Source organism: Staurois parvus, unplaced genomic scaffold, assembly GCF_062004578.1.
Source record: "Staurois parvus isolate SC_StPar_1 unplaced genomic scaffold, SC_StPar_1.0 ptg000289l, whole genome shotgun sequence".
NCBI lineage: Eukaryota > Metazoa > Chordata > Amphibia > Anura > Ranidae > Staurois > Staurois parvus.
Window position 1 is genome coordinate 1,280,647 of NW_028318085.1, and position 23,471 is coordinate 1,304,117.

At 40.6% G+C, this 23,471-nt stretch overlaps 1 protein-coding gene across 1 annotated transcript in view; it reads right to left on the minus strand.

Annotated features, from left to right (window-relative positions):
* Window positions 1-344: 344 nt before the first annotated feature.
* Window positions 345-23,471, minus strand: part of PALB2 (partner and localizer of BRCA2) — a 31,085-nt gene continuing 7,958 nt past the window's right edge. Inside the window, exons 4-14 of the mRNA XM_089682426.1 lie at window positions 21,438-21,549; window positions 19,155-20,636; window positions 15,135-16,297; window positions 13,918-14,001; window positions 12,119-12,283; window positions 10,601-10,686; window positions 10,141-10,296; window positions 6,440-6,556; window positions 5,288-5,375; window positions 4,211-4,359; window positions 345-2,907 (exon numbers count right to left, since the gene is read on the minus strand). Coding sequence (XP_089538552.1) covers window positions 2,673-2,907; window positions 4,211-4,359; window positions 5,288-5,375; window positions 6,440-6,556; window positions 10,141-10,296; window positions 10,601-10,686; window positions 12,119-12,283; window positions 13,918-14,001; window positions 15,135-16,297; window positions 19,155-20,636; window positions 21,438-21,549 — 3,837 coding nt within the window. The 3' untranslated portion in view covers window positions 345-2,672. The remainder of the gene's footprint in view (window positions 2,908-4,210; window positions 4,360-5,287; window positions 5,376-6,439; window positions 6,557-10,140; window positions 10,297-10,600; window positions 10,687-12,118; window positions 12,284-13,917; window positions 14,002-15,134; window positions 16,298-19,154; window positions 20,637-21,437; window positions 21,550-23,471) is intronic.

Consider the following 23,471-nt stretch of genomic DNA (forward strand, 5'->3'; position numbering starts at 1 on the left):
GTGAGGAAGGAGTTGCAGTAGTCGAGTCGTGATATGATGAGGGAGTGGATGAGCTGTTTAGTGGTTTCTGGGGTTAGGAACGTGCGGATTTTGGCGATGTTGCGGAGGAAGATGCTTGAAGACCGGTAACCTGGGGAGAAGATGACGACAAGGGACCCCTTGTAGAATTCTGACCAATAGAGAGGAAGTAAGTATACTGCCTTTAATTCTGCTTTACGTGCATGTCGGTGAAACACATCAAAATGGGAGTTTTATTTTTACCATCTAGATCAGTAAAGTTTGTTGGGAATTCTAGACATGTGCAGAGTGTGGCTTCAAATTTAAATAGAAAAAAAAAATCACCATTTTAATAAAAAGTTTAATTATTTTTTAATAAACTTCTTTATATACTATGTTTTTACATTATCTGTGAAAATATACATAAGAAAGAATGTTTTAAGCAGCTATTTACAATATAGTACATGGAAAACAGTAATCCCCTGTAAAAGTCAGCTCTTTAGTCAAGAACAGTGTTTCTCAACTTTGTAAAGTAGTGTTTTTGAAGTACTCATTGGTGTAGATCACTTTATCGCAGGTAATTCTGGTACATAGACATTAATGAACAGTGCCCCCTAATTTTTCATAGATAAGTTCCAGGCAATTTGTTATGTTTTTTCAGAACTAAAAATGATGGTATTTAAGTGGGAAAAAAACCCTTCCCAACATGCCCTTACCAAGCCAACGCTTAGATTGGCTCAAAGACTCAATGTGTATCTCTAGGCTAAACATTCTGTTAGTTAGGGAACAGGAAGACCCTCTGTTAAGTCTGTATTTTAGTCTGTGTCCCCAATAGGAAGATTTGTACCTATATTTATAATGGTGAACATTGTCACCAAGAATGAAAAAAAAAAGAAATCCAATATTCTTATTGTTGTCTCCAATACAAAAGGTAAGGGGAAATCTTCCAAAGGGGACATTTCTTTCTGCGGACAGAGTCATTCCCATCACCCTGGGAGATTTCTTATAATTTCCAGTTTTGTTTCTAGAACAGGAAATTGAGGGAAAACTCCCCAACAGGACACAATCAGCAAAAAATAAACAGACAGGGTTTTTAACCCTACCCCTAATCTATCTAAAGCTTAAACATTTTGGCTATGAAGACATGTTACCCCCACCCTACCCTAATTTCCAATTCCATTTTTGCTGAAGTTGCCAAGCAAAGATATAAAAAAAATGGTGAATTCAATGAACTGCAAGCAGATAGGTTTGAAAATGCTCTGATAGAAACTGGTAGAAAAATCTGATTACTTTTTTGCAAAATTCTCATTTTTTTTCACAAATTTGTTCTTTCATAAAACTGTATTGAAGCTGTCCATTTATTGCCCAATTTAAACTTCAAAGTTGATTGATTTCTGATGGTTGTTCAAACTTGTGGGCGGTAGGCTGGTTAGTTTCAAGCGATTTCTTATGAACAATCCTATGTGTGATATCCAGTGGTTGAAATTGAATGAAAAATGCCAAGTGTATGTCAGTCCCAGTGGTGTATTTAGGTTTTGTGCTGCCCCAGGCAACTCAAAAATCGGACCCCCCCCCCCACAGAGAGAGCCTGACATTGAACAGCAACACCCCTGCCCGAGAGAAAGAGAGACTCACCTTCACAGCTCCAGACGTCCCTAGGAACGAGAGTAGGGCTTTGCATACACCATCAGGCAGCCCACAGCCTCTCTCGGATCCTACCTGGTCCCCATGCTGTATGTGTTCTTCTGTCCTTTCTTCCAGGGGGCAGTGCTGCCCCCGCCCCCCCTGAAAAGTGCCGCCCTAGGCAAATGCCTTGTTTGCCTTGTGGTAAGTACGCCCCTGGTCAGTCCACCATTTATCTCTTATTGTCACCTAAACCCTGAAAATTAACCCCTAATATTTAACCTTTTTTGTACAACTGCATCTTTGTACTTGTACTCCAGATCTTGTTATATGATTAATGAGAGCACCTGTGTGTGCTCCACTGGGAAGCCTTTGACAAGCGGATGTGCGATTAATCACTACTATGGCACCCTCTGTCTTTCTAAAGTACAGGTTTCTTTTAACCCTAAAATATGTAACTCCCTAAAAAACTGAACCTTAACCAAACTTCTAAAACCTTTCTGGTATCAGTACTGTGTCAAGCCCAATGGCACAAAAAAACACTATACAAATACTTGAGAGAAGCCATCCTCTTGCAACCCCAAGCTCTGTTACGGGGTTTTTTTTTTTATTCGGCAGTAACTTTAGAGGAGCCTTCCATTTCAAGATCAAGAAAACTAAAGCCTAACTCCACATTTATTGTCCCTTAAAATAGTTTGTTTGGGTCAAGCTGTCCCAAACAAACTAATTACTACACTAACAGATACACTTCTTGGGCATTTTTCTATTCACAAAAAAAATAATGATATCATCAGCAAAAGGGGAACCCTATACCATCACCAGTTCTCCATGCATGGATTGTCAGCTTTCAAATCAAATGTTTTCATTCAAATTAATATTCTTCCAGTGCAGTTTAGTTAATAATATTGTCTGGTTGGCTCCTGTGGCATTTTGTCTTACAAACTGATAAGGTCAGTGTCTACAAAGACCATTTAGAATGCTAAATATTTGGGTTAATTTCACTGTTCAAAGCTTGTTTTGGCACAATCTTCTCCTGTATGACTTCTCTGCAGTCACCTTTCCTTATCTGAGCAGTGTTCTGTATACTCATAGATGCATATGGTTCCATCTTTTCTTCCAGTCAGCAAGCAGTAAGGGCTGTGGCTCCATCGTACAAGACACCAGGGTGCGTCCAAGCTGGGGGGAAGTGTAACGCTGCAATGACTTCTGGGTATATCCCAGAGTGCTATGCTTCCACAGGTCAATACTGCAGCTGCCTTTTGTCTTTTAACATCCCCTTCCTGATATCTAGATTGAAAGAAAAAAATTATCAGCTATAGTAGCATATGATACAAAAACTGTAGCTGTTGACTCTTAAAATACAGCCACTTAGCTGTCCCTCGGTCCAGCGGTGTCCTCATCACCGCTGGTTTCACCGGCCGTCTTCTCTCCCTGGCACCGGCATCTTTAGTGTGGGCACCCGGCTGTGACAGCTTGCTGTTTCACAACCGGGTGCCCACTGCGCATGCGCCAGAAGCGTTGCGCTTTGTGAATGCCCTGTAGTCTACTGGGATCTGTCACGTGTCCCAGAAGACTACGGGGAGGGAGGGAGGAAAACTTCTGCTTCCGATTGCTTAGGCGATTGCAGCGGAAGTGGAAGTGGGAACCTGTCAAATTCGGGTACCCGATCCCTCCCTGCTGCCCAAAAGTACCAATCCTTAATGGGCAGCGGGGGACAAAGTATTAAAGCGGAACTTCCCCTTTTGGGTGGAACTCCGCTTTAAAGTGGTTGTTGAAATATGAACAAAACATATCCCTCTATAGTGTGTACTTATATCAATCCAGAGAACTAAGCGTCATTTCTGTCTGCTGCCTTGTTCCTCTGACAATTTTTCCTGACACCGTGAGGAAAATGGTTGAGGGGGGGGGACGGGTTGTATGTCTCTTCCCTCCAATCAGAGCTCTCCTCATTGATATAACTTCAGCTGCCCACCCCCTGATTTTCAGAGCTGCAAGATCCTGTATAAATTGTGCACTTTGAATGAATGTAGGGGAAAGACATCTGTAGATAAACAGGTACAACTTAGGTAGGGGGATTTGTTTAATCTCTGTGCATCACCTGAGATTAGCCACTTCACTGGCTATGTGTCATGCAACCCCATAGTAGTATGACAGGTCGCACAAGTGTGAATTGGCTATAACGCTTTCCATGACTGGTTAAGCAGTGCTCAGCCTGATTCTATAATATTCTAGAAGGGGGGCAGGAAGTTCTTGTGTCACTGCCAGAACACACTGTTATCGGAGGGTATGGAAGCAATCAAGCGGCTGCCTAGCCGCCAGACCGCTTCCATCTGACACCTGGCAGTCAACTTGTCAGATACACACACACTCCTAGTGGCTTTAGCCACCAGAAGTGTGTGTAAAACCCTCTGCTGTCAGGTCTGTACAACATACAAACCTGGCAGTAAAATGGTTAAAGTGAAGTCAGGCTTCAACTAGTGCCTTTCAGCAGTTCTGTATAAAATATGTAAGAAACCTGTGCAATATTTTCCAGGTTGATAGGGTTTAATTTACAACGTAGGCTAAAAAATCTCTATAATAATCCCCTTACCTTGTACTAGGTTTGTCTGGAATGACATAAGACATAATGGGAGTGTTAGCCCCTCCTTGCGGATTGGTGGCAATCAGCTTGAATATACAACTGCCTGCATCCTCACAAGGCTTGCCGAACAAACTGGAGACAACCAAAAACAACAAACCCTGAAAAAGAAGAAGTACAATGTCAGCTTCAGAAACAAAGGGCACACATTGAATCTAAAACCCAGTTTTGTTAACCTCCTTGGCGGTATGATTCTTTCCGATTTTTTGTGCTGAAAGCGGTACCATTTTTTTGCATGGAAATATGTAGTTTTTTATTGTAGGCTGTAATTTTTAGGAATAACTCACTGAAATCTGTACGAACAAGAGTCTAGTAAACATTCTGGATATGATAAAACTTGAAACACGAAATCATAAATTATAATTTAATAAATAATCATAAAAAATAATAATATAATAATAATAAATTTGATTCAATATTATAATCAAACCAAAAACACTGAAATTTGAAATATAGCGCCAAGTTCGCACATCGCTGAGCAAAGTCGCAAAATCGTTTTCAGTGTCTGATGACGAATTTCCCCACAAATCATTATCACTCAATTCTGCAAGTGGTTCTGATTTACTATCGCTGTTCTAAAACCGCTTTTGACGTAAAGGGACACTTTTTGGACACCATGGACTTTTCTAAGTTTCCAGGCAGAAAGAACAGTCAAAATGCAGGCAGGGCACAGGACAAAGCAGTAGGGACAAAATATATGTGAAATGCATTGAGACAGCAAAAATGACATTTTTTAAAAATTTCAAATTTCCCGCCGGCGTCCTGACGTCACAGGGATCGGAACACAGAAGCCGGATGCCGGCATCGGCCGGAGGAGATGGCCGTGGACGCTGCAGGGGACACATCGCGGGAGCAAAGGACAAGGTAAGTGCTGCAGGGACCCCCTGAGCAACGCCGCAGGGTATGCCCGAGTGTAGCTCGGGGTTACCGCTCTTGGTATTGAAATTTTACCCCGAGCTACACTCGGGAATACCGCTAAGGAGGTTAAATAGTTGTCAATGGAGAAAAAAAACAGAAGAAGTGTCTCACAGAGTCAGAGGTTGCGCTGAGACAGGTGAGGTCAGAGCAGTGGTCACCCACGTAGATCGTACTCAAGAGGTGTCCAGTGACAGCATTCCTACAACACAAAACAGCCAACACTGACAGATTGAACAACTAACAAAGTCACACTATATAGTAAAGCAACAATCTTTCTCATATAGGGCAATGATCAGCAACCCATAGAAATAATATTTTAGCTTTTAAAGCATCATAACAATGAAGGAAAGCTCCGTTTGATTGCTGTTGGTCAATGCACATTGCTCTTAGCCCAAATATGCAATATAAACAGACTTCAAATGTTCATTACAAATGGTGGTATTCTACATCTATGGACTTTCCCTACATCGGCATCCTGATATCCCACTCTCTTCCTAAAAAATATGGGTTGCTCTATTAACAGCAGACAGAACTCTTGTGGTCATGCTTGTGCCTTTCCTGCTCCCTTCACCTCCCTATTGGTGAGTGAAGCTAACCTTCACACTTTGTGGTCAATAGGGAGGCAAAGGGGATTGGGAGGCACAGGCAACAGCACAACTGACTTAATTTGGTTTTTCTGAACAGCAGCGAGCTTTGCAGATTAACGAAGCGTGGAAGTTACTTATATTACAGTCAAGTTCTATATCATTTACAAGTCCACAACTTTGTTTTAAAGTGGAATTAAAGCCTAACACGAACTATTCTTAACCACTTGAGCTCCAGAAGGATTAACCCCCTTCATGACCGGGCCATTTTTTTTACTATTCAGCACTGCATTACTTTGACTGGCAATTGCACGGTCATGCAACACTGCACTCAAATGAAGCCCAGCCATTGTTGGTGCCCCCTCTTGCCTGCATCTGCTGCTCACAGGCACAGGAGAGCCGGAGTTGCAGGATCGTGTGACTTGACCCGAGTGGATTAAATATAGGTAAGTTTAATGATCTTTCTTATATAGAGTAGGCAGAATAGGTAGGAGGAGGAAGGAAGGGACGTTTTGTAAGAATAGTTAATATGCTAGGCTTTAATTCCACTAAGGTAAACACATTTATTAATGCAGGTGGTCTGAGGGCACTACAAATGTTTTGCTGATCACACGACTGACCAGAAAGTAAGGGAAATACTGTTGTAAGATACAAGCTAAAGAAGAAAGGTTAGGCTTACCAGACAACCACATAAGTATCCATGGTGGATCCAACCAAAGCATCCCTCTTTCCTTCTACTTCACAGAAGGCCAGAACACTGTCTCTGGGGGGCACCAATGAAAGGGATTCCACTGTACTGCAGAACAACAAGTCCATAAGGAATGTATTACAACACAGAAATATGTACTAACAACACCACTCACTCTCTGTGATTGAGATAAATTGATTCCAGTAAAGTATCCTAGGAGATATAACCTATACACAGCTATAGCTGATTGAAATAATTGCTTAATAATAATAATAATAATAATAACCCCTTCACGCCTAAGGGTAAAACAGATCTTAATGCCTAAGCACAACTACTTTGTACATCCAGGTGTATTATACCTTTTTTTTTTTTCAGGACAAATTGGGCTTTCATTTGGTGGTAAATGATAATGGTTATCTCCTGATTTTTTTTTTTATTATTATCAAAGGAAAACTGGCCCAAAATAGTAAAAAAAAATTAATTTTTTTAAATTTAGCTGTGTGTTTCTTATTACTACCATAAGCTACCACCAAAAGAACAACCCAAAATAAATTTTCCAGCTCTTGATGATTGCAGAGACATATATATATACACATATATGTGTATGTTATTTGTTGTTATTTGTGTATGTTATTTGTTGTTTGTACCCGTAGTACAGCCCAGAAACAATAGTGCGCATTTTGTTTTTTGTTTCCCTGAAACACACTGACACTAACACCAAAGTTTTTTTTTTATCCTGACCTTTTGACCTTGACCCTGACCCAAACACTAACCCTGGCACTGAACTAGATCAAACCTTGATCTAGGTATTTTTTCTTTATTTTTTTCCTTTATTTATTTAATAAACATTTTTTTTTCCATCTACACCAGGAGTTAGAGAGATACAATGTATCTCTCTCCTCCATTCATAGAGAGAGAACAAAAACCAAGGGGGCTGGGCTGTGCAGTGACTGATCACTGTGATAGCCAATCAGAGGCTATTACAGCAATCATGTGACCTGCAGTGCGGCGCGCTCCCAACACAAAGACAGGTACGCAAATAAGCAGCCCCACGGGAAAAAAAGCTCGGTTCTGTGAGGCCGCAAATTTGTGTTGCGTAGGCGTCAAGGGATTAAACAGCCCGCAAACTGTTGGGGTGTCCCAGGAATGCAAAGAAATTGCTACATTGAACTAGCAAACCAAAAGTATGTACGGGCAAAACCAGGTTCTTGACTTTTCCTCCTCTACAAACTGTGTGAGATTCAAATTTACATGAAATTAAAGTGTAACTAAAGGCAACATTTTTCTTTTCGTTTTCGATAGAGTAAGGGAGGCTTTTAACCCTAAGTAATTTCTTTCCCTTCTGTCATCCATTGAGGAGACTTACCTTCACTTCCTGTCCCATAGCCAAGTGGGAAGTGAGAGGAAATCCCTCCAATGTAAGAAAATGCCTTATTGTCACCAGAACTAGTGTCCCCATTGGAAGATTTCCACTCTATTGCTGTTCTGGGGACAACCCAAAATTTGGGATTTTCTTTAAAGTGGGTGTAAAGGTTAAATGTTTTTGGCCTTAATGCATTCTCTGCATTAGCCCTGGTTAACACCGCCGCAATTTCAGGTGCGATATGGGAATTGAAATCGTACCTGAAATCAGATCTAATGAATGTGAGAGTCTTAACATACGAGATTTGCTGCAGCGCGATTTCAAAAGTAGTTATTGTATTACTTTTTCTGCACTTTGCTGTTATTTCACATATAGACTAAAATAGAAATTGCAATGCAAAACGCAATGGAAAACGCATGAAATCATTAGAAAATCTCCAAAAAATCTTCAGAAAACGTGGTGAAATCGCAAACAAAACGTACGATTTTAAATCGCATCCAGTGTGAACCCAGCCTTAAGGTGAAAAATCTTTATTGTGCAAAGCAACAACGCTTTAACAAAAATCTGCTATTTGAACATGTTTTAAAGACAAAAGAATTATCAGAACAGACTAAAAGTGGATCTCCCAGTAAAATACAGACACTGTCTGGACCTCTTTCTCCTTCACAAATCACCTACTATAAGTAGCTGTAAAATGTACATATAAAGAAAGATGAAAGGTAGGGTTTTATATCTCTCACCCCTGTTTTCTGCCTGTGGTACCTAGGTTAGCGTGACGTCCCGCTGGCTAAATCCTGGGAATACAAAGCTGTCGAAATCTCCAAGAAAGACAGTTTAACAAAGGACAGGAGTGGCAATTTGACAAAATCGGTCTCACAGAATGAAACAAAGTGGATCCTACAGCTTAGAACTTTAACCCCAAGAGGGTTGAATGTTGATATTGACCTTAATTGTTTCCTGTCCAATTGGTAATTTTTTTGGTTAATTTTTCCTTTTGAGATTAATTAAAACATTTTTTTATATAAAAAATTAAATTTGATATTATTTATAAAAATATGTTTTATTCATTTGATTAATATATATATATATATATATATATATATATATATACACACACACATATACACACACGCACACTTTTTTTTTATTTTAATTTTTTAATTATTTAATGTAATTCTATTTCTTGCATTTATAAGTATATTGATTAATTGGTTATGAGATTGAGAATTATGTATCTGATTACATGTTGTTTACTCACTTCTATTGTTTGTACATAGATTGTATCCCATTCCTTGTCGGTGAGGATTTGATAGACGTGAATTGGCAGCGTTTATTATCATAAAATTAATGGGAATCGAGAGTCCAATCATAGCTAAGAGGTGGATCGACAAGGGAGTATTTTAGGAAGGGTTTTACCGGAGGATATTGTCTTTGATAATGCCCTGGAGAAGGGGCAAAACGCGTCGAGACACTTTCCGGTCATTCCTCATATGTCCTGATGTCACGTCCGGTGAGTGGAATACACGCGGAGCGCTGCGTTCCAGGGCCATCTTTACTTTTTTTCCCATGAGAGCTGCCAATTCATTACTCTGTGGAAATCTTCAGTGGCAGAGATGATTATGATGGTCATATTCAATTGACTAAAGGCATTTTCTGTGTTTTTAACATGTGAGTGCAATTGATGCAGTTTTTTGGGAAATAAATTGCTTTTGACAATATTACACTATTAGTTTTTTCTTTTTTATATTGAGCAAATTGTGTGAAAAATCCTTCTATTGGAGCATCTTTCTGAATTGGAGAAAGTCCCTATTGGCAGAATATTCAATATCCAAAAAGCGTTTTTTGACTCAAGCTTTTGAGAGTCCATTACATTTGGTGAGTGCAATATATGTTGGTTATCACAGATGGTGTCAATACACTGAAGTTTCTTTTGCACGTGACACATCATTATTTCTTTGGAGCACATTGGATGTGGAATATTTTCAATTTTTTGGATTGGGACTTTTCGTATTGTTTTGATTTGGACATTAATATTATTTATGTTTATTTATTTATATAATTGTTTGCGCTGTGTTTTTCTTTTTACACATTTTATTGTTTGATTACGAGATTTTGCCTGTTCTGTATTCCCTAGGAATTTTCCTGCAAGGATGGTGATACCCAGCGATTCGGAAGATGGGAGTCAGGTAATTATAAAAATCTACCTTTTTTTTACAGGTACATTTTACAAGTACTAATATTAGGTGATTTGTAAAGGGCTAGGGGTCCCAAGTTATTTGAGCACACCTTGCACTTTACTGCAAAGCTCACCCTAAACATTTGTCCTTACCTTCCTGTCTCTGACAACTGCTGCACTTCTACAACTTGGCCATGTTCTCCACTGCTGACCAGACGGTGCCTCGACAGACCCTGAGCAGTTTTCATGTGCCCACGTTTGACCAGCTGCTTCTCCCAGCCAAGCCTTTCAGGGGGTGAGAATAAAGCCCTATGCCAAATGAGAAATCAAGACAACAGATGAACATCAGACAAGAAAGATACAATCTGATAATAAGGAATATAACTTGACCTCTTACTCACATAATCAGGTATAGTAGTATGATGATCAAAGGCCTGCAGTATAATGCTGTACTAAGTGCATGCATATCGGTATATCACCACAGGATGGGCATCCAAATAAATGTGAAGCTACACTCAAACTGTTTTCCAAACCTGTGCCAGTCACATCCCACACACACACACTACTTACAAGCACTACTGTTATCTGACAAGATGTAAGAATTTGTCCTTACCAGATCTCCATGATTTCTAGACTTCCTAATGCAACACAAACAATATTCTTCTCTTGAGATAATGGAAGTATCTGGATAACTGGCATCTAAAATAAAACATATGCAGTAAAATTGAGAAAAAGAAACAAGCCAAGGAATTCCCTTTACTTTCTGAAGATCTCCTCTCACTTCCTGTTGCATCTACAGGGCAAGAGATTAACCACTTCAAGTCCGGACACTTTCACCCCCTTCCTGCCCAGGCCAACTTTCAACTTTCAGCACTATCACACTTTGAATGACAATTGCGCGGTCATGCAGCACTGTACCCATATGAATTTTTTAGCGTTTTATTGAGACAGATAAAACTTTATTTTGGTGGTATTTATTCACCGCTGGGATTTTTATTTTTTTGCTATATAAATGAAAAAGTCCAAACATTTTGAAAAAAAAAAAAAAAAGTGTTTTTCTTATAAGATTTTGCAAATAAATAATCTTTCTTCATAAATCTTGTCGAAAATGTATTCAGCTATCTTTTTAGTACAAAAAAAAAAAAAAAAATAACCCAAATTAATTTATAACCAAAAATTATAAATTTTTCAAAAAATGTTTTTACATTTTTATTTTTTTTTTTATATTATTATTTATGTTTTTTTTTAACATACTGTCACCCTAGCAGTACAGTGTCACCATAGTACTACTTCTGGGGGGGTGATGAAGATTTTTTTTTGTACACGGATTGCTTTTACACCGATAAAGGCTGTAAAAACAATAATTTCTCCTCTCTGGTTGCATTCTTGCAGCCATTGAGAAATACTGTGAGAGCTGTGATTGGTCAAAGCTTGTCACATGGTACAAGGTTGTTGTGAATAGCCTTGTACCATGTGACTTCTGTGATCATTCACAGATTTCACTAGCAGTAAGCAATGATGTCAACAAGTGACATCTTGCTTACCAGGGGCAGACTGACCATTTGGAAACTCGGGCACTGCCGATGGCCCGGGGTCAGTAGGGGGCCCCATGAGATGCCCCTGGTACCTTTTTCATAGGCTTTTTTGAGTTTGGGCAAGGACACAGCGGCCCCATGATCCCCTATTGCGCGGGGGCCCCATGAGTTGTCAGTCCGCCCCTGTTGCTTACTACTATTCATTTGATCACAGATTGGCCAATCAGTGATCACATGATCGGGACCTCACACAGAGGTCCTGTAAAGCAATCGGTGTTCCTCTGTGTCCAGAGGACACAGCAGGCACCGGATTACAGTGCCGCTCGCTCCTAGGGAGTGCGCATATGCAAGGAACCGGGAGGACGTTTATAAATGGCCACCCGCTCCTGCATTGCTCCCTTCCAGCCGTTTATGTACATGGGTCGGACAGGAAGTGGTTAAAGGAAATCTCCCCAACAGGCCCCAGACAGGAATAAAAATCCGACTGAGGGGGTTTTAACCTTTCTTTTGTCTAAAATCGTAAAAAAGGCTTTGGTCATATGGCACACACACTTTGAACATCTGGTAAATGAAACTTACGTTTATCGCCGACTTACCTCTGTAAAGCTCCAAGTGTGAGCACAGTCCCAATTCCCTTCTGTCTGGGGTCTCCAAAGGCAAACAGAGGATTCACTCGCTGCTACAATGCAGAGCTCTGGACTTCCAGAGAACTCCCACCAAACCGGACACAGATCTACTGTACAACCACCACCACAGCTATCCTGCAAACACAGCACACAGGTTTGCATTAAAACTTGATTCTATACAAACTGCAAAATAAATCACTGAAAGAAATATATATTGTATGTTTACAGTTTTACATGCTAAAGGATTTGTAATTTTGGCCAGCCATTTAGTATCTACCTGACCCAGAAAGCAGAAGATACTCTGCTACTTTCTGGGTTACTATTACTGCTTCCGGAGCTCTATTCTCACTTGACAGAGGTAAAGATGTGGATTCATTGTCCAATGAGAAGGCTGCAGAAGAAATGGTGAAACAGAAAACTGAAGCATAGAACCAGAGGGATGAATTGCTTAAACAGAAATTACGTGTCATCCATCTGACAGTGCAAGTGTGGAAAATGAGCGGGAATCTCAATATCAGCTGTATGGAAATCCAATTTGGCAGGTAAAACAAAAAACATATACCTATTTTACCTGTGTATTTAACAATTTTAGGTTTCATTAAAATCCCCAAACTATATTACACATACAAATAGATACTATACATTATTATTATTATTATACAGGATTTATATATTATTATTATTATACAGGATTTATATATTATTATTATTATACAGGATTTATAAAGCACCAACAGTTTGCTCAGCGCTTTACAATATAACGGGAGACAATACAGAAACAATACAGTTCAATACAAGAGAGTTAGGAGGGCCTGATCCTGGGAGCTTACAATCTAAGAGGGAGGATAAACTGTTTTATTGCAATAAACAGAATTTAAAGTTAATTCAATTTAAAGTGGTTATATAGGCACATTTTTTTCCTAAAAATAATAAACATGTTATACTTACCTACTTACCATTGCACAGAGCAATCCCTTACTTCCTCTTCTGGGGTCCCCAGCCAGCACCCTCTCTGCTCCTCTTTGGCGAGTGCCCCTATAGCAAGCCAGTTGTCAGACATTTGTCTGAAGTCTTCTGGTTGGTCACATGATGTGTTGGGTCATCTTTTTCACTGGTCATCTCCCAGTGTTGTGAAGTTCTGAATGATGCAGAAAGTGGTGCTCACATGATGATATCAGCATTGCTCTCTGCAAAGTTAACACTGTGAGTGAAGAATTATGGGGCGGGCCATGACTCTCCATACTCTACCGCACAGGTGTCAAACTGGCGGCCCTCCTGCTGTTGCCAAACTACAAGTCCCATGAGGCATTGCCAGATTGACAGTTACAAGCATGACTCCCAAAGGCAAAGGCATGATGGGACTTGTAGTTTGGCAACAGCTGGAGGGCCGCCAGTTTGACACCCCTGCAGTCTACCGGGTTGAATGGTGCTGGGTAAAAAAAGAGGTACTGCACGATGCAGCCACCAACTTCAGGAAAGGGGCCTGCAACCTGCAGCATTTAAAAGTTTATTCACCCTCCCTTATGCTATGCAGCTGCAGCGCAGCAGAATGGATGGATAACAACCATTACTTTACTGTTCTTTTAGTAGGTAAAGCAGTATCTTCCGATTACAACAGAGCATTTCACTTTCTGGCTGACGTTGTCCTTTAATGTTCCCACAGCCAACAGTACAATCCTGGTGGCTTTTGGTTAATGTAATAGAAATGGCTAAATATGCTATAAAGCTTTCAGCATGCCAAGCTGGGATAGGATTTACTGTGTACTGACCTTTATTTCTGAAAGTAGACGTAGGCGACCCCCTGATCCAGTCTCTACTTCTGTATCTTCATTATCAGCTCTTTTGGATAACACCTGAGGGGAAAACATAGTGAGATCTGCCAATAACTAATGCAGTTACAGTTTCTGACAAGCAGATATGTGAATATATTCATATTGCCTTAAAAAATAAAAAAAAAACCTGACCTCAAATGAACTGTGTATACCAATGTACTCCATTATCATCCAGTTCAGAACACAGAAGACTCATACGAGAAGGATTACCAAAAGCAATTCTAGTGAGCTATTTACTTCCTTTTGTTGGTTAACAATGCATCCTCTGCGGCACTGAAATCCCAATCGGTATTGTCTCCCCATTTCCCCCCTGTTGAACTACAAAAATGCCTATCCAACAACCCTCTCTGTGCCTCTCCACATGCATAAATTAAATGTATTTCTCAGAAAAATAAATTCTGCTGCCTTGATTTCCAAGAACCTGCCCATACACTGGGCATAGGAAAAGGGTTCTTGGGAGATGTAGTTCAGGGGTGCGTGTCTATGTCAGCTGAAACTGAGCTAGGATGTCATACTGATCCCCCCTGCCCCTAGCATTTTCATTGTCAGTGACCACCCCTACATTTCACTTAAGATAGGTGTACTGCATACAATATACGTAAATTACATCAGAGATAAACATTTACTACATGTACAGGCTCTGCTTTCTGCTTAGTAGGTAAGCACTACTATTAATCTACTGGAAGTAACTAAACAGACGCTCACTGTTGTTACTCCATTAATTTGGCCTGTGACTATTCTGCTAGAAAGACAGCTGCTACAAATAGAATCAACCGATCTGTATAGACTAGCAAGTATGTAAAAGTGTTGCTTTAAAATTGTCAGAACATAGTTAAAAATCTGTACTCACAAAGATTTCACGTGTTTCCCTTTAAAGCCCAATTGAACTTTTAATTAAAAAAAAAAACTTAATAAACAATTCAGGTATATACAAACAAAAGGTGTGCAAAGCCTTACCAATGACGTTCTTTAAAAATTAGCAATAACTTGAGTAGAAAACCTGCCCCCTACCATCATACTGCAAAGTGAGACCTATGCTCTCAGGGTGGAAGCAGTAGTCTCCCTGCAGAAGTTCACATGCCTCCTGCTGAGTCAGAGCTAGAGATTCCCCATCATAAGGCCCACCATGCACACAAATAATCCAATCCACTTACATATACAGATCTATCTTTGTCAGCCTTTGACAGTAGGCTGTTCTGATGCTCTAGATATTGACAATGACCTTCAACCATCATGTTATCATCTTGTCCCAATACATCATGGCATTGCTTGGAGTCTTCTATATCTCCAGCACCACCCATACACCTCAAGGACATAAATTCAGGGCCTTCTCTACTACAGACCTCTGGAAGAAAAACTTTCTGTTGCCTCTCATCTGCCAGACTGCAAGTAACAGATGTATTGCTGCCATGCAGTGAAGAAAAGATGGCTGGAGTTGAACCTAAAAAAGGAAGCCCTGGTGTGCAGGATGAAGCCACAAAATCGTTCATAGTCTCTAGAGGGACAGAGCATAATGATGTTGAGAAGAGGACACTACTCTTCAGTTCTTTTGGAGAAGAAAGTTTTCCAGGTATGTTTGACTGTGTAGGGGAATCTGTGGGAACAACATTGGATTCTATACTTCTATGTGAATCAAGATTTGCCCATAAAGTCTCGGCATCTCCGGAAACATCATTAAGTGGAATAAGAGCTTGTACTTCACCATCACTCAAAGAACAGGTGGGAATTGCCAAAATGTTTGGGGGTATTTCATGATCAGGAAGGGGCCTTTCTGGAATACAGCTGGTATGTCTAGGATTGTCATCATCTGGAAATTGGTTTATTGAAAAGTCTTTTTTAGGAGAATGGGATATTTTCTCATTGGAGTCTAATACCTCTACAACAAGTGGTAGTGCACTTGTTGGCTCACTTATAAGAGAGTGTGATGGTTCTGCTGCATCTGCTGATGGCTCTATATTATTTTCCAAAGTGTCTTTGTTGCAAGAAGTTGGATCAACATTCAAACAGTGTTCATTCGTTTCTAATAGATTTAAGGCTCTCTCAAATATTTGAGAATAAGCCTCCGGATTACTTTCCTGCAGCACTGCTGAGCTACCTGCAGGCAGCAATGTATTGCTGTCATTGTTAGGATGCTGGCTGTACTGTCTTATCTCTCTCGGTGTATGTGGTGTGAATGGTTCCAGGTGATTCACGGATTTCAGCTTTTCAAGCTTCAGAACGCCAAAGTCCTCATCTGGCAAGTGGAAGTCTGTAATTTTCAAGTTGTGAGACAGACGGTCCAGACTGATTCTGTCACTGAAGACAGGCAAAGGCGAGTCTATAGAAAAGACATCACAAACAGAAACATACCAAAAAAAGAGATATTTATCTTCAAAAAATTGCTAAACACATTTATTTTAAAGTAATCAATATGTCTACTTTGTTCTCAAGACTGATTCCAGTACCCCAGTGATTAAAGAAGAACACAATGCGCACATTTATATTTTCACCTCTTAGGCCTTATGCACACTGGAGGTTTTTACAGCTGCTCCTAAGGGCGTCTTTTGTTTTTTCCTCTAAACTCCCCTGCATGTTAGCCTATGTGTCCATGCACAGACTTTTTGCTGCTTTTAGTGGCAGGAAAGTTTAGAGACAGGGAAAAAAGCCAGTGTGTCCAGGAGCAGCAGAGTTTTGACAGAAAAAACGCTTTATGCTGCTAAACAAGCCTAAATGCCAGGCACATTTAGCACTTCAGCGTTTATTAATTTCAATAGCCAGGAATAAGTGAAAATTCTGGCCAATGAAATAAATAAATGCCCAAACACCAAACAATGCCAAACTTTGCTAAACTGGTTTGAAAAATAGCAGCTTAGGCAAGTTTTTAATGCCGATTTTCTCCCATCAGGGGAAGCAGCATTTTACAAGACCTTAAAATTTCTATTTACTAGGCCAAACAGGTCCTTGCCAAAGCATGGTGGTCCTTCAACCCTATGACAGCACACATAAAACATAAGATGACAAAACAAGAAAAAAAAGGCCATGAGCTTCAATTATTCTATATGTTGAAACACACCAGGGTGGATAAAAATCAATGATTTTTTTTAAAAAAAATAAAAAAAATCAGATTTTGTTGATTTAAATCGGATTTTTTTTATTTAAATCGGATTTTTTTGAATAAAATGCTTTTTGAGGAAAATATATTACCATCCAAAGGTTATGCTATCATGAAATAAAGATTCGTTTTTTAATTATGTAGAATAAGGCTGTATATGTTTAATTATTTTGGTAAATAAATTCCATTAATCCATTCACAATGTCATGCTCTTCCAGAGGTTTCTGTAAGATTATTGGGCAGTTTCTCTGCCTACAAGATATTATCACAGATGATTGGTTTACTTTTGCAGTTCTCAAAACTGAATTTGACTCAGCGGAGATCACATGCCTCTTCTTCACAGCAAAAATGTTATAACATGAACAGAGTTAAGAAAAAGACCTTCATCCTAACTTCTACAAACCTATGAATACAGAATCAACCCCTTCAGTGCTAAGGTTCAAGAAGTTCAGTGAATAGAATAGAAACAATATTTTTCTGATTGTTTGGAGTGGAATAGATCTGCACAAGAAGAAAGTGAAACTAAGTGTGAGGAGGAAGGGGCTGACAGTCTAAGTTTCTTAAAACATATATATTTTGTTTAGCCAAATTAGGTAACAAACATGCATGTTTAAGCAAATCACATATGCTGGAATGTTATTGTTTCAGTGGAATAAATCTATTTAAATTGTTATTATTAAGGTAATGATTATTTTTCTCCTTCCTAAAGTACAACAGAAAAGTTGTCCAAATATGAATGATTAACCTATGAAACTGGGGATAAAAAAACTAATATGAAAAGTTGTTATTCTAAAAATCTTCATCTACTTGCATATTAAAGTTATACCAGCAAGAATTAGTCTTTATGTAGAAAACTAGGATTTAAATCAAGCCTTACTGACTAGTGATTTAAATCAAATCCACCCTGAAACACACAGACTCCTTCGATCAAACATGATCTTCCTAGTAACTTTGACCACTTGCTGCTAGTCCAATGAAACACTCAACCTTCCTTAGAGCTTCCTATATATACACTGACCTGTCAGGATCTCCACCGTTATCCCCTGAACCACACTTTCTTGAGGTATTACCTCTCTTTCTTGATCCTGAATCTGTTTACTCTGTTGCATTTCCTTTTGTGTTTTCCACTTAAGTTCAGACCTCTCCAACTACTCAGAGTGCTTTAAAACTAAGAAAATGTTTTGGACCCAATAACTGCAAATCTATCCCCACTTTGCACAAACCAATCTCTATTCCAAAATCTTCACCTATCTTGAGGTATATGAAAATATGGTGTATTTGTTCTACACTAAATGGCATACTGTACTACTTTAATATTGACTATATATTGGTGTTTGCAGGGGTCGGGTTACTCTCTCTGCCATTAGAGATGAGCTTGGGTGTCCTCCAAACTCATGCTCTTTTTTTAACTCCAGTAAGCTGCAGGCTGGATCATTCTAGCCTCTCAGTCTGCCTTTTTGTTTACATGAGCTGAAGGGCAGGAATGACCCGGCTTGCAACTCACTGGGGTAAAAACACAGCACAAGCTCAGATAGAGATGAGTTTGGTCACCTGAATGCATCTCTGGTTGGGATGTATTTTCCAAACTACTTGCAAATGTACTTTTTCTGCTGTACTTATTCAAAATCTCTCAAAATTCATTAAAAATGAAAAAAAAACCCCACTAAATACTTATTAAATGGTTCCTATATACCTGGAAGCCAATCTCATTCCCCTTTACTATAACTGAATGTCAGCTGCTCTACATAAACAAACTTCAGATACTTCTGGGTCCTCTCCACCACCTCCCAAATATTCCTACTTGCCTACTACTATAACAGGCTGCCTCCCTGGCCAAGAGCAATGTGTGGTAGGTGGCAGATGATGGTTAAGCTCTGTCATTACCAGAAAGTGAAATAGATTTGCCATTTCAGAATGGCCTGACCTGTTCATTAGCATGCTAAGCACCTGACCTGAACCTCCATGAGCACCTTATTCAGTGAACATGAAAAGCAACTTCCATCTGTATTTTTGTCTCTACAAGTGATGATCCAGCCCCATATATGTACACCCGAGACCTTCAGTCGAAGGTCATTCAAATTACCTGTAGGCTCACTGGCTTTCTTTGAGTTCTGGAAATTAGAAATCTTGCTGTCTTCATCACCAGCTGATGTGTGTATATTGAAAACAGTGGCTTTCTGAGATCTAAGACTGTATGCCTTCTTATCAGACAACAAGGTTATAAATCTGTCGTTTTCTTTTATCTGGGTACCATCCATTATACTAGTAAGACACTTCACAGCACTATGGGACTCCTTGCTTGATGAGGCCTCCTCACAGTTTTCTTTCTCACTCTGTGAGCCATTTAGCGTTGAGCTGTTCACAACACCAAACTTAAGCTGTACAGACACATCTTTTAGACCCGAGGAGAGTGCAGCAGGACAGGACTTCCTAACCCTTCCACGCCTGGATCGTGTAACCTCTCCAGCACTGTTACTTACAGAAGGACGGCTTAGAGGAGTCAGAGAATAAGATGAGTTATCACTAGCACTAACTGGTGTGGATAATGATGTGCTGTTTCGCCGTGACCTTCCTCTTGATCCCTTTCTTCCGGTGAGAAGGTGGCTGCTTATTACTGCTTCAAGATCAACTTTCCTCTGGCAGCTGGTCATGCGGCGTGTTGTCCTGACGTAATATTCCACCGGGAATAACAGCCCCTCCACTAGGGTGCAGGAACTGAGTGGGCTATGGTCCTCCTTGGCTACGTTATGTTCAGTGTGGGTCTTATGGGTTGGTGGAGGCTGGTTTTGAGAAGAGACTGGAGGACTGACTTGAGTAGGTCTCTTCAGATCTGTGTGATTTTCAGGTTCAAGTGCTTGTGGTGGTGTGACCAAAAAGTCACATGTGGAATTGCATGTCACTTCTACATCTAAAGATTTTGATGTTTTTAGTGGTTGCTCCTTTTTGGTTTCTGACTTAATGGATGTGTTTTCCATAAAATGTTGTTCATTAGGTGTAGTGATTTCTGCACCAACTGATTGCTGAGATTCAAAATTACTCCTAACTTCACCTGGCGAGTTATCTGCGGTCCCCAGTCGGAACAACGCAGTACCAGAGGGACCAGCAATCTCATGTGCAATGTCTTTAGGCTTTGAATCTTCTGGACAATAGCTAGCAGTCGGACTGTCTGGTCTCAGAGGAACACCATCTGTACGATGCTTTTTAAACACTGGTGACAGGCTTTTATCTACAGTACATTTCTTTTCATCCAGGACATTAACAATATTGCTGACACGAAACACACTTGGGGAGGGAGATTCAGAAAAACAGACTCTTCTTGCCGATCGGCTTAACCTCAGCCGACTTCTGGAAATTTGGCTAGACTGATGAACTCTGTTTCCATCAGCTTCTTGTCCACTGCTCTCACCGCCAGAACAAGAAGGGCTCCTGTTGTCACTGTTGACAATTTTAGGCTCCAAATTAAAGGATACGCATAGCTTTCTTTCCTTGTCTGCTGAGGGGGTCTCAAGAATTTGGTGCAATTCCCCCAAGTCTCCCAAAGCATTGCTGGTACAGTTTTCTGGGTCTGCAAAACAATGAAAACAGTTAGATGCAAAACCTACCATTGAATCACTGACTGCATTTTCTAAGGCATATCAACTGAAGTTTGAAAAAACTATTCAGCACATGGGAAAAGCTGCAGATGGGGCTTGTTCATAGGTAATAAAAGCCTACACAGATCCTGTCTTCAAACCAGGGGCGGACTGACCATTTGGAAACTCGGGCATTGCCTGAGGGCTAGGGGTCAGTATGGGGCCCCATGAGATGCCCCTGGTACCTTTTCCATAGGCTTTTTTGAGTTTGGGCAAGGACACAGGGGCCCCATGATCCCCTATTGCCCGGGGGCCCCATGAGTTGTCAGTCCGCCCCTGCTTCAAACACTCTTACAAAGCAACAGGTTAGCTGAAACGTCACTCTCCCCAGTAGAACATGCTCACTTTTCTTTAGCTCAGATTCCGCTCTGATGAACTAGAAAATTACATCTCATGCCAATCATGTCATTAGAGGGGACAGAGATGACATGACGGTCAGAAGTAGGAAATATACTGTACAGTGCATTACAAAAACACATTAAAAAATGCATTTTACGGCCTACATTAAAAAGTAGCAGAGGTGTAACTTGTTTCCAAGACCACACTCCCTCTTATTGCACCACCACAGAATATATCTATGCAATTCCACCCATAGTAGCAAAACTACGAACTGAAATGCAACCAGGGTCTAAAAGGAGTCTGTGTTTAAATTGAGAATCTTTTGATTAATTTAACATTTATTTTGTTGCTAACAGTCAAAAATATACGATTTAGTCAAACAAGAAGTGGCCAACCTGCTGACAGCAGACAACTATTCTGCTCGGTGTATTCCTGAGTCAGCAGTCGGTTCTGTTCTTCAATGGTTCTCTTGACATGAGTCTTCACCTTTTCAGCTCTCTCAGATTTCTACCATAAGCAGATAAATTCCAATTATTCATTTTCATAACAATATAATGATTCAGCAATAAAAATTAAGCAAAGAGAGAAGATTTTTTAATGGCCTATAAAACATCAATCACATATTGGTTTGTGTGTTAGAGACTTTAAAAATATGCGTGGATCAATATTTAAATGTTTTTGGACATTATGAGAATAGAAGTTTGTTTAAAGGGTTAGTTCACCTTTACAAGAAAATTTCCTCTGCAGGTAAGGGGCACCCGTAGATAAAACTAAACTATTGATTTGATTAAAGTTGATTGGACACTACATTTGATCTCCTCCATGTCCCACTCGAACTGAAACACAAAAGGGCCCACAGCAGACAGGAGGAATTGATGGAAGCCCCTGCAGACTAGCTTGTGAACAGATCTCAGGAGCAGAAACAACTACAACTTCCTAAAGCCTTGCATGTTCCCCCTGCCATGGGGGCTATACTTTTAATGACTGGGTCTAGGCCCACAAAGAATTCCACCAGACAACCACAAAGAACCCGTTCCACAGAACAGCCTCTGGTCCTATGGAAACACAAGTGAACCTAGCCTAGGAAAGGAATCACAAAAAGGAAGGGAGGATATGGCATGTGTGACCCCTGTCAGACACCCTTCCCTTCCCCTTTCCATGTAAAGCAGGGCTTTCCAAACTTTCTAAACAAAAGGGCCAGTTTACTGTCTTTCAGACTTTAAAAGGGCCAGACTGTGGCCAGTTCGAGTATAAAATACCCCAATGTCAGTGGGAGTAGATGATGTCTCAAGCTTGGTGGTCAGTGGGAGTAAAAAAGGATTATAGCACCTGTGGCCAGGAGGAGGAATAGTGCACCATCATTGATGTCCGTAGGAGGATCAGTGTCTCATCATTGGTGTCAGTGGGAGATTCAGTCCCCCATCTCTGGTGTCAGTGGGAGGACTAGAGCCCCATCGTTGATGTCGGTGGGAGGAATGGTGCCCCATCATTCGTGTCAGGGGAGGAATGGTGCCCCATCATTCCTGTCAGGGAGAGGAATGGTGCCCCATCATTCCTGTCAGGGGGAGGAATGGTGCCCCATCATTCATGTCAGTGGGAGGAATGGTGCCCCATCATTCCTGTCAGGGGGAAGAATGGTGCCCCATCATTCATGTCAGTGGGAGGAATGGTGCGCCATCATTCGTGTCAGTGGGAGATTCTGTGCACCATTGATGGTGTCAGTGGAAGGACTAGTGCCTCACCGTTGGTGTCGATGGCAGGATCAGTGCCCCATTGTTGTGCCAGTTGGAGGAATAGTGCACTATCATTTTGTGTCAGTGGAAGGAATAGTGCCCCATCATTGGTGTCAGTGGAAGGAATAGTGCTACATTATGGGTGTCGGGAGGGAATAGTGCCCCATCCTGGTTGTCAGGGGAAGGAATAGTGCCCCATCATGGGTGTCAGAAATAGGAATAGTGCCCCATCATGGGTGTCAGAAATAGGAATAGTGCCCCATCATGGGTGTCAGAAATAGGAATAGTGCCCCATCATGGGTGTCAGAAATAGGAATAGTGCCCCATCATGGGTGTCAGAAATAGGAATATTGCCCCATCATGGGTGTCAGAAATAGGAATAGTGCCCCATCATGGATGTCAGAAATAGGAATAGTGCCCCATCCTGGGTGTCAGGGGAAGGAAACGTTCCCAACATTAGTGTCAGTGGAAGGAATAGGGCTGTATCATTGGTGTCAGTGGAAGGAATGAGCCCTATCACTGGTGGATGGGAGGAAAAGTGCCTTGTATCAGTGTGAGGAAGAGTGTCAGGGCCACATACTGAAAAAAAAAGACCAGCAGTGTGAAGACTGCTAATGTAAGGGAAAGCCAGTGACTCATTCCCCTCTTTTCATGTGACAGTACCAATTACCTGGCTGTTCAGACACCAAACCAGTC